This window comes from Monodon monoceros, unplaced genomic scaffold (genome assembly GCF_005190385.1).
Source record: "Monodon monoceros isolate NGI ecotype Baffin Bay Population unplaced genomic scaffold, NGI_Narwhal_1 Super_Scaffold_15, whole genome shotgun sequence".
Taxonomy (NCBI): domain Eukaryota; kingdom Metazoa; phylum Chordata; class Mammalia; order Artiodactyla; family Monodontidae; genus Monodon; species Monodon monoceros.
In genome coordinates, this window is record NW_021703771.1 from 47014018 (window position 1) to 47026247 (window position 12230).

The 12230-nt window shown below is 36.5% G+C and overlaps 1 protein-coding gene across 1 annotated transcript in view; it reads right to left on the reverse strand.

The window, feature by feature from the left end:
• The window catches only part of CEP85L (centrosomal protein 85 like), a 155965-nt gene that overhangs the window by 47210 nt on the left and 96525 nt on the right, over window positions 1-12230 (reverse strand). The window contains exon 5 of the mRNA XM_029223746.1: window positions 6851-6968. Coding sequence (XP_029079579.1) covers window positions 6851-6968 — 118 coding nt within the window. The remainder of the gene's footprint in view (window positions 1-6850; window positions 6969-12230) is intronic.

Genomic DNA, 12230 nt, shown 5'->3' on the forward strand with positions numbered 1-12230 from the left:
AGACCTACTAGAGCATGGACTTGAGGATATGGGGAGGGGGAAGGGTAAGTTGTGACAAAGTGAGAGAGTGGCATGGACATATATACACTACCAAACGTAGGGTGGACAGCTAGTGGGAAGCAGCCGCATGGCACAGGGAGATCACCTAGGTGGTTTGTGACCACCTAGAGGGGTGGGATAGGGAGGGTGGGAGAGAGGGAGACGCAAGAGGGAAGAGATATGGGAACATATGTATATGTATAACTGATTCACTTTGTTGTAAAGCAGAAACTAACACACCATTGTAAAGCAATTATACTCCAATAAAGATGTTTTTAAAAAAAACAAAAACAAACTTGGTTGGTGGAAATGTAAATTGGCGTGGCCACTACAGAAAACAATACAAAGGCTCCTCAAAAAAATAAAAGACAAATCTACCATGTGATCCAGCAATTCCATCTCTGGGCCTATACCCAAAGGAAATGAAAACAGGATTTCTACAAGATACATGCATCCCCCTCCATGGTTATCGCAGCATTATTCACAACAGCCAAGGTATGGAAACAGCCCAATGCCCATCAACAGATGAATCGACAAAAGATGTAACACACAATGGAATATTACTCAGCCACGAGAAAGGAGGATATCTTTCATTTGAGACAACATGGGTAGACCTTGAGCACATTATTCTAAGTGAGATAAATCAGAGAAAGGCAAGTATTGTATGATACAATTTATATGTGGAATCTAAAAAAGTTAAACCTGTAAAAAACATAAGAGTACCTCCTTACCAGGGATGGGCGGTGGGGAGCTCCCACAGGGGATAAGAGTGATAGTAAGGGTAAAACTTTAACAAGTAGTAAATATGCCATAAAAACCTCACGCACAGTGTAATGAATACAGACAATTATATCGTACTATATATAAGTTATGTAATGTGATAAATACCACTACAATAGCAATCATATTACATACAAATGTAACAAAGTAACATGCCACACACCTTAAACTTACACCATATTACATGTCAAATCTGTTCAATGAAAAAGTGAAGAAAAATAACACTATTCACATGCCAAAATAATTCCTTCACTAAAGAAAACTTTATTATCTTATTAGTTGTTTCTCCTAAACTTTTGCTGTTTTATCCACTCTCTGTATCAATCTCCTGGAAAAATGTTTATTTATCATATCATTTTAAATGTTTATTTATCATATCATTTAGTACTTAGGGTTTTCCTTGTATTTCCTTTTATTAATTGTACTTATCTTTTAAAATGAATTTCTCAACAATATTTTAATTCCCCACATAATTTAAAATTCTTCTAATATTTTTAGCAGCCCATTTTCCTTACCTTTCCAGATATTTCTATCTGTCCTTGCAGACTGACTTAGAGAGCCCTCTTCTGGCCTGATGCTGTGTCAAAAAACATTTTCTTCAGCTTGCAAATAATGTTAAGTTTTAAATGCTTTTGGTAATATAATAATTGTATAATTCAAGTAAAACCTTTATTCAGAATAATAAAGTTATAAGGAGAAACTGCATGGTTCTATTAAAATACCTTATCAAAGCAACTTATACTACTTAAGTAGTATAGAAATACCACTTTCGAATAACTGTACACTATTAATCTCAGTATGACAGAGCCTTGCTATCATGTGATGGAACTTGAAGGTGAAGCCACATAATAACAAGGTATTTGATACACTAGTAACTGAAGTATGATAAACAAGCTGGAATCTCTGTTAAGTGCCTCTGCCTCAAAGAAGTCTGATAGTTATTTGGTCTTTAATATGTCCCGATTTTAATATAACAATGCCTTTAATAAAACTACAAGTTTGAAAATATAATGGCAGAAAGAATTCCACTTAAATTGATTGTTTTTAATTCTAGGAATATAGATGTTAATGAAAGTGACCAAACAGAAGTACATACCACCATTAAGTAATTTGCCAATAGTTTTTCATCGTTTTGTAAATAAACAAGCCAATTATAAAGTTTACATAGAAACATATAAAAACAAATATTAAGGACAATTCTTAAAAACAGTAATAATTTGAGAAAGCAGTCCTTCCGGCCATATAAATTTTGTTATGAGGCGTCACAGACCCTATGTCTGTGTTCCCATTAGACTGTACTCTCAAGGACAAAACCAATCTCGTTCACATTTCTATTCCTAGCACCTAGACAATGCCTAATCTATAGGAATCATAATAAATTTTAAAGGATTGGGTAAATGTGTTTACCTATATGGTCTCTCCCTTTATAGCTTGAGATTCATGAAGGCACGAACTATTTTTCACTTTTGTGACCTCAGAATTTAGCACAGTGGATGTTTAATAATTGTTTGTTAAATGGGTTCATTTCCAAAATGGTTTATTTATAAAATACTCATCAGAATTAGACTTCATGGTAGAAAAAAATAAAGGAAAAGAATGAGAAAATGATATAAATAGAATGAAAATATTATGACAATTCAGAAAATACATTATCAAATCAAATTATATGTAAAAGAAATTAACTTTTTTCCATTAAAGGGTTCATAAAATCCATAAAGAAAAAAACCAATACAGAAAAAATAAGCAAAAAATACGAAAAAACAATTCACAGAAAAAGAAACATGAATGGGTCTTAAATATATAAAAAGAAGTTCAACATCAGTTTAGGAGAAATACATATTAAATCCATATGGAGAAAACAAGAAAAAGATCTCAAATCAACAACATAACTTTACAACATCAGGAACTGGAAAAAGAAGAACAAACTAAATCCAAAGCTATCAGAAGGAAGAAAATAAAGATCAGAGCAGAGATAAATGAAATAAAGAATAGAAAAATAATAGAGAAAATAAATGAAACCAAAAGTTGGTTCTTTGAAAAGAACAAAATTAACAAACCTTTTGCTAGATGGCCCAAGAAAAAAAGAAGACTCAAATTACTAAAATCAGAAATTTAAATGGAGACAATATCAATTCTATCAAAAAAAGGATTATAAAAGAGTAGTATAAAGAATTAACTGTTCAACAAATTGGAAAAACTAGATGTTCTTTTTTTTTTTTTTTTTTTTGTATGTGGGCCTCTCACTGTTGTGGCCTCTCCCATTGCGGAGCACAGGCTCCGGACGCGCAGGCTCAATGGCTATGGCTCACGGGCCCAGCCACTCCACGGCATGTGGGATCTTCCCGGACCAGGGCACGAACATCAGCAGGCGGACTCTCAACCACTGTGCCACCAGGGAAGCCCGTGGAAAAACCAGATGAAATGATGAATTCCTAGAAGCAAAACCTACTAACACTAAATCATGAAGAAGTAGAAAATCTGAGTAGACCTACAACTAGTAAGGACACTGAATCAGTAATCAAAAGTCTCCAAACAAGCAAAAGCCCTAGCCTTGAACCTGATGGCTTCACTGGCAAATTCTACCAAACATTTAGAGAAGAACTAATATCTATCTTTCTCAAACTTTTCTAAAAACTGGAAGAGGATGGAACACTTGCTAACCCATTCTGAGGTCAGCATTATTCTGATACCAAAGCCAGATGAAGACACTACACGAAAACTACAGACTAACAATCCTTTTGAACACTGATATAAAAATCCTCAACAAAATATTAGCAAACTGAATTTAGCAGTATATAAAAAGGATTATACTCCATGACTAAGTGGGATTTATTCCTGGAATGTAAGGCTGGTTTGACATTCAAAAATCAATCAGTGCGGGCTTCCCTGGTGGCGCAGTGGTTGAGGGTTCGCCTGCTGATGCAGGGGACGCGGGTTTGTGCCCCAGTCCGGGAGGATCCCACATGCTGCAGAGTGGCTGGGCCCGTGAGCCATGGTCGCTGAGCCTGCGCGTCCGGAGCCTGTGCTCTGCAACAGGAGAGGCCGCGGCAGTGAGAGGCCCGCGTACCGCAAAAAAAAAAAAAAAAAAAAAAAATCAATCAATGCTATTATACAGCACAAAAACAGCAAAAAAGAAAAACAACCATCTCAACTGAGGCTGAAAAAAGCATGTAGTAAAATGTGACACCCTTTTATGATAAAAACACACAAAAAGCTAGGAAAAGAAGAAAACTACTCAACATATAAAAACTACATAGAAAAAACCCACAGCAAACATCATACTCAATGGTGAAAGACTGAGAGCATCTCCTCTAAGATCAGGAAAAAGGATTCCCACTTACAACACTTCTACTGAACAGAGTACTGGAAGTTCTAGCTAGAGCAATTAGGCAAGAAAAAGAAATTAAAGGCATCCAAATTGAAAAGGAAGATGTAAAATTATCACTGTTCACAGATGATATGATCATACACATTCTTTAGCAATAAAGAATGGATTCAGGGACTTCCCTGGTGGCGCAGTGGATAAGACTCCATGCTCCCAATGCAGGCACCCTGGGTTTGATCCCTGGCCAGGGAACTAGAGCCCACGTGCATGCTGCAACTAAGAGTTTACATGCCACAACTAAGGAGCCCACCTGCTGCAACTAAGACCCAGTGCAACCAAATAAATATTAAAAAAAAAATGTATCTCCACCCTCCTGGGTTTGAGCTGGAGAAATTAAAAAAAAAAAAAAGAATGGATTCAGCAAAGTATCAGAATACAAAGTTAATACAGAAAATTTAATTGCATCTCTATACACACTAATAATAAATGATCTGAAGAGGAAATTATGAAAACAATTCCATCTACAATAGTATCAAGAAGAATAAAATACTTAAGATGTAACTTAGCCGAAGAAGTAAAAGAATTGTACAACGAAAACTAAAAAACACTGCTGAAAGAAACTGAAGATGATACAAATAAATGGAAATACAGTCCATGCTCATGGACTGAAAAACTTAATATTGTTAAGATGTCAATACTACTCAAAGTGATCTACAGATTCAAATGCAATCCCTATCAAAATCTCAATAACATATTTTTTGCATAAATAGAAAAACCCACCCTAAAATTCATATAGAATCTCAAGGGACTACAAATAACCAAAACAATCTTGAAAAGGGGGGACAGAGGAGGACTTACACTCTGTGATTTCAAAACTTTCTACAAAGCTACAGTAATCAAAACAATGTCGTTTTGGCATAAGGAGAGACATATATAGACCGATGGAATAGAATAGAGAACCCAGAAATAAACCCTCACATATATGGTCAAATGACTTTTGACAAGGTACCAAGACAATTCAATGGGGAAAAGATTGTCTTTTCAACAAATGATGCTGGGAAAACTGGATATCCACATGCAAAAAGAATGAAGTTGGACCCTTACCCTAACACCATATGCAAGAATTAACTTGTAAGGGATCTAAGACCTAAACGTAAGACCTAAAACTATAAAACTCTTAGAAGAAAATATGTGGCAAAAGCTTCATGACACTGGATTTGGTAATGATTTCTTGGTTACGACACCAAAGACACAGGCAATAAAAGAAAAGTAGACAAATCGGACTTCGTGAAAATTTTAAAATCTCGTGCATGAAAAGACACAAAGGACTATCAACAGAATAAGAAGGCAACCCACAGAATGAGAAAAAATATTTGCAAATCATATATCTGAGAAAGGATTAATATCCAGAATAGAGAATCTCTAAAACTCAATAAAGAAAAAACCAAAAAGTCCAATTTAAAAATGGGCAAAGGACTTGAATAGACCTTTCTCCAAAGAAGATACAGAAGTAGCCAATAAGCACATGAAGATGCTCAACATCATTAATCATTAGGAAAATGCAAATCAAAATTACAATGAGATATCATCAGGATGGTTACTATCAAAAACCAGAAAATAACAAGTGTTGGTGACAATGTGGAGAAACTAGAACACTTGTACACTGTTGGTGGGAATGCAAAATGGTACCTCCACTGTGGTAAAACAGTGTGGCAGTTCCTCAAAAATTTAAACAGAATTACCATATGATCCAGCAATTCCATTTGTGGGTATATACTCAAAAGAAATGAAAGCAGGGTCTCAAAGAGATATTTGTACACCCATGTTCAAATAAATAATATACAAAATGTTCACAGCAGCATTATTCACTAGAGCTAAAATGTGGATTCAGCCCAAGTGTCCATTGAAGGATGAGGGGAAAAGCAAAATGTGGTATACATAAAATGGGATATTATTCAGCCTTAAAAAGGAAGGAAATTCTGACACATGCTACAACATGGATGAACCTTGAGGATATTATGCTAAGTGAAATATGCTAGTCACAAAAAAGACAAATACCGTATAATTCCACTTAACATGAGATACCTGGAGTAATAAAAATTATAGAGACATGAAGTAGAATGGTAGTTGCCAGGGGTCAGGAAGTGAAATGGTGAGTTACTGTTTAATGAGTACAGCATTTCACTTTTATAAGATTATGTATAATAGTCGCAAACTAGAAACAACTCAAATTTTGACAGGTAGAGAGAGGTTGAATAAATTATGCTGTCTCCATAAAATGGGAAATCAAGCAGCTGTAAAAGCAAAGGAAAGGGATGCTGCCTATGTAATGATATGAAAATAATCACTGTATTTTATATAATTTTATATAATATTAAGGGAAAGAAGCAAGGTGTTGAATACTGTATTTATTTTGATACTTTTTGTGAAGGTAGGAGGATAAAATACATTTATATGTGTTTGTTGTGATATAAGTCAACTCTGGAAGGCTACACTAGAAACTGTTAATAGTAGCTCCTGTTTGTGTGGGGAAAGGGTGTGAGCTGGACAGATGGAAAACAGCACTTGGACATCTTTCACTACACATATAAATATGAACCATGTGAACAGATTATTAACTCCAAAAAATGTCCTAATCTTTCAAGCTTAGTATATAATTTACATGTTTTACTAATAAATCGAGTACAAAATCCTTTATAATCTTACCTGCAAACTAGCCACATAAGAATCCTCACAATTTACGTAATGTCCTAACATGGCATGTTGTGCTCGTAATTCATTATCCCTTATTCTTTCATGCAGGTGGGTAATTTGTTGCTTCTGCCTGCAAAACATAAGTTGAGATACCACATTACAAAAAATATACTTTTCTAAGTGATAACAGAACTTTCAGTATTCTAATTTGGCATAAGAGTTAAAAGTATGATCAATCATAAAATTCATAATAGGAAATCTTTTTAAACCACAGTACCATGAGATATGTTAAATACAGAAAAAGTTTATACTGTAGAGTACTTCTAACACTTTAAAGAACATAATCTTTTGTAGAATACTCTTCTTAGATTCTAACAAAGTCATGCTTTGCTCTCTTTCTTCTTGTTGCCTAACATAAAAACTGTTTCAATCTCAGTCTGGAATGTCTTTACCTTAATATTATTATTTCCATTTGTCCAAATTCTGTTCAACACTTAATACCAATTGAAGCTTCTGAAAATTTCATTGTCGGGGTGAGAGGTATTTTTATAAATATCATCTAGCTCAACTGCTGTACTATGCCTGCATCTTATCTACAACATCCAGGTTGCATGGTCTACACATAAACATCACCAACGATGGAGAACTCACATGGTGGCAGATTTGCATCTCTGGATAGCTCTGAAATTTCATTTTAATATAACCTCATGCTGGAACCAGGCACACTGAAGTTCAAGTATTTCCTCAGTGGATCATAGCTTTTTTTTTTTTTTGCTGTACGCGGGCCTCTCACTGTTGTGGCCTCTCCCGTTGTGGAGCACAGGCTCCGGACACGCAGGCTCAACGGCCATGGCTCACGGGCCCAGCCGCTCCGCGGCATGTGGGATCTTCCCGGACCGGGTCACAAACCCGTGTCCCTTGCATGGGCAGGCGGACTCTCAACCACTGTGCCACCAGGGAAGCCCCATAGCTTATTTTAATCAAATTATTTAACTTTTGTGAATATGTATCCTTAAACATTTGAAAACCATTATGTGCCAGGCAACATGCTAAGACCTTTATATGTATTATCATTAATCTTCAAAAATTTAATAAGTCTCATACTAAGGTTATAAGAGAGAGAGTGAGAGCAAAAGAGAGCAAGAGCACGTGCTTTCAAGGAATAATAAGGATACATGTGGGTAAACAAATAGCTTGATGTTTTCCAAAATTACTTACAAAATAACTTTTGGAGCAAGTTCAGACTGCATCAAAGAGCTTATGCTATTCAGAGCTGTTTTTATTTGTTTTTCAGATATGCTATCCTTTAAGAACATCCACACAGAAAACATCAAACAGGAAACAGATAAGTTAGGAGAGATTAGTCACATGGTACTTTTCAAATAATGTAAAACTTTACAAAGAAAACTAAACTTCCTCTTCCAGTCAAGATGGAGTAACAGGAACCAGTTTTGCCCTTCCCCTTGACATAATTACAAAATGGAACAAAATACAGGTAAGAAAGACTCTCAAGACACTGGACAACAGGCAATTAGTCACCGTGACTTCTGGGAGGTGGACAACAAATTCTATGAGTCCTAAGATTGCCAGAGATTAGCGTTTTAAGCCTTAGCCTCTGAACAGGGAAAGTGACCTCTCTGAGTTGAAAAAACAAAGCTGGTAATCTGGAGAAACCAAGGCAGCTAGAGTTCACAGTGCAGAGCCACCCTTGAGTATTCAGTTGAGTGTTAACTAACGAATGCGTGAAGAAACTCCTTTAAGTGGGGAGGGGGCGTTATGGGGTGAGGGTGGGGGATATGTTAGCCAAAAAGATTAGAAGAAACAGTGCCTGAGGCTCACATCGGGCCCGGAATTGTGCCTGTTCCCAAATGCCAAAACTTCATAATTTACAGGGTATCAGTTAGCAGCGATTTCCAACTGAGGGCAATTTGGGGCTCAGAACAAAGTGCAAGAATACAAAAATAATGGCTTCCCTGGTGGTGCTATGGTTAAGAATCTGTCTGCCAATGCAGGGGACACGGGTTCGAGCCCTGGTCCAGGAAGATCCCACATGCCGCGGAGCAACTAAGCCCGTGCGCCACACTACGGAAGCTGCGCTCTACAGCCTGCACGCCACAACCACTGAGCCCGAGTGCCGCAACTACTGAAGCCCACATACCTAGAGCCCATGCTCCACAACAAGAGAAGCCACCGCAATGAGAAGCCCGTGCATCACAACAAAGAGTAGCCCCCGCTCGCCACAACTAGAGAAAGCCCGCGTGCAGCAACAAGACCCAACGCAGCCAAAAATAAAAATAAACTAAATAAATAAAAAAAGAATACAAAAATATGTAACATCCAAAACAAGTTAAAATTCATAATGCCTGGCATCTCAAAGAAGCAGGGAAATATGACCCACAATAAGGTGAACAGCCAATCAACTGAAAGTGAGCTAGAACTGACACAAATGACAGAATTAATAGTGAAGGACACCAAATCAATTATTGTAACTATTTTCATATGTTCAAGAAACTAGAAGAAAGACATAATATGTTAAGCAGAGACATGGAAGACATAAATATTATCCTGAATGGGATTAGGGCAGATTAGAATTTGCAGAAGAAAAGATTAGGGAATTTGAAGACATATCAACAGAAATGATCCAAAAAGAAACAGAAAAAAAAGACAAATAAATGAAACAAAACAAACAAAACAAAAACTCAGAGAATCAATGAGTTGTGGATTTCTTTAAAAGGCCAAATATATGTGTAATTAGAATCCCTATAGGGGAGGTGAGGGGAGGAGGAATGAGCAAGAAAAAGTATTTGTAGAAAACTGGCCAAATTTTTTCCAAATCTGCTGAGAATGACACACCCACAGATCCAAGAAGACCAAAGAACCCAAAGCACAAATAACAAAAAGAAAACTAAACCAAGGAACATCCTAATCAAATGACTTAAAATCAGTGATAAAGAGTAAATCCTAAGAGTAGTCAGAGGAAGAACGGTAAATGCGTTAAGGGAGTATAGCCTGAAAATACTCCCAAAGTATATTAAAAGGATGCTTTTACATTTAAAGGCAGACCTTGGAGATAGATATTGCAGGTCTGGTTCCAGACCGTGGCAATAAACTGAATATTGCAAGAAAGCCAGTCACACGAATTTTTTGGTTTCCCAGTGCCTATAAAAGTTATAATTACATTATACTGTAATCTACTGAATAATAGTATGTCTAAAAAAAAAAGTCCATACCTTAATTTAAAAATATTTTATTATTAAAAAATGCTGACTATCATTTAAGGCTTCAGCAATGTATATGTCTCTCATTTAATTACATGTGGAAGTAAAACCACATTATAATTTTGCTAGGTAAACTTTTTTTTTTTTTTTAAACATCTTTATTGGGGTATAATTGCTTTACAATGGTGTGTTAGTTTCTGCTTTATAACAAAGTGAATCAGTTATACATATACATATGTTCCCATATGTCTTCCCTCTTGCATCTCCCTCCCTCCCACTCTCCCCATCCCACCCCTCCAGGCTGTCACGAAGCACCGAGCTAATATCCCTGTATCTTGCGGCTGCTTCCCCCAAGCTATCTACCTTACTACGTTTGTTAGTGTGTATATGTCCATGACTCTCTCTCGCCCTGTCAAAGCTCACCCTTCCTCCTCCCCATATCCTCAAGTCCATTCTCCAGTAGGTCTGCGTCTTTATTCCTGTCTTACCCCCAGGTTCTTCATGACGTTTTTTTTTTCCTTAAATTCCATATATATGTGTTAGCATACGGTACTTGTCTTTTTCTTTCTGACTTACTTCACTCTGTATGACAGACTCTAGGTCTATCCATCTCATTACAAATAGCTCAATTTCATTTCTTTTTAAGGCTGAGTAATATTCCATTGTATATATGTGCCACATCTTCTTTATCCATTCATCCGATGATGGGTGCTTAGGTTGTTTCCATCTCCGGGCTATTGTAAATAGAGCTGCAATGAACATTTTGGTACATGACTCTTTTTGAATTTTGGTTTTCTCAGGGTATATGCCCAGTAGTGGGATTGCTGGGTCATATGGTAATTCTATTTGTAGTTTTTTAAGGAAACTCCATACTGTTCTCCATAGTGGCTGAACCAATTCACATTCCCACCAGCAGTGCAAGAGTGTTCCCTTTTCTCCACACCCTCTCAAGCATTTATTGTTTCTAGATTTTTTGATGATGGCCATTCTGACTGGTGTGAGATGATATCTCATTGCAGTTTTGATTTGCATTTCTCTAATGATTAATGATGTTGAGCGTTCTTTCATGTGTTTGTTGGCATTCTGTATATCTTCTTTGGAGAAATGTCTATTTAGGTCTTCTGCCCATTTTTGGATTCGGTTGTTTGTTTTTTTGTTATTGAGCTGCATGAGCTGCTTGTAAATTTTGGAGATTAATCCTTTGTCAGTTGCTTCATTTGCAAATATTTTCTCCCATTCTGAGGGTTGTCTTTTGGTCTTGATTATGGTTTCCTTTGCTGTGCAAAAGCTCTGAAGTCTCATTAGGTCCCATTTGTTTATTTTTGTTTTTATTTCCATTACTCTAGGAGGTGGGTCAGAAAGGATCTTGCTGTGATTTATGTCATAGAGTGTTCTGCCTATGTTTTCCTCTAAGAGTTTGATAGTTTCTGGCCTTACATTTAGGTGTTTAATCCATTTTGAGCTTATTTTTGTGTATGGTGTTAGGGAGTGATCTAATCTCATACTTTTACATGTACCTGTCCAGTTTTCCCAGCACCATTTATTGAAGAGGCTGTCCTTTCTCCACTGTACATTCCTGCCACCTTTATCAAAGATAAGGTGTCCATATGTGCGTGGGTTTATCTCTGGGCTTTCTATCCTGTTCCATTGATCTATCTTTCTGTTTTTGTGCCAGTACCATACTGTCTTGATTACTGTGGCTTTGTAGTATAGTCTGAAGTCAGGGAGCCTGATTCCTCCAGCTCCTTTTTTCGTTCTCAAGATTGCTTTGGCTATTTGGGGTCTTTTGTGTTTCCATACAAATTGTGAAATTTTTTGTTCTAGTTCTGTGAAAAATGCCAGTGGTAGTTTGATAGGGATTGCATTGAATCTGTAGATTGCTTTGGGTAGTAGAGTCATTTTCACAATGTTGATTCTTCCCATCCAAGAACATGGTATATCTCTCCATCTATTTGTATCATCTTTAATTTCTTTCATCAGTGTCTTATAATTTTCTGCATACAGGTCTTTTGTCTCCTTAGGTAGGTTTATTCCTAGATATTTTATTCTTTTTGTTGCAGTGCTAAATGGGAGTGTTTTCTTGATTTCACTTTCAGATTTTTCATCATTAGTGTATAGGAATGCCAGAGATTTCTGTGCATTAATTTTGTATCCTGCTACTTTACCAAATTCAT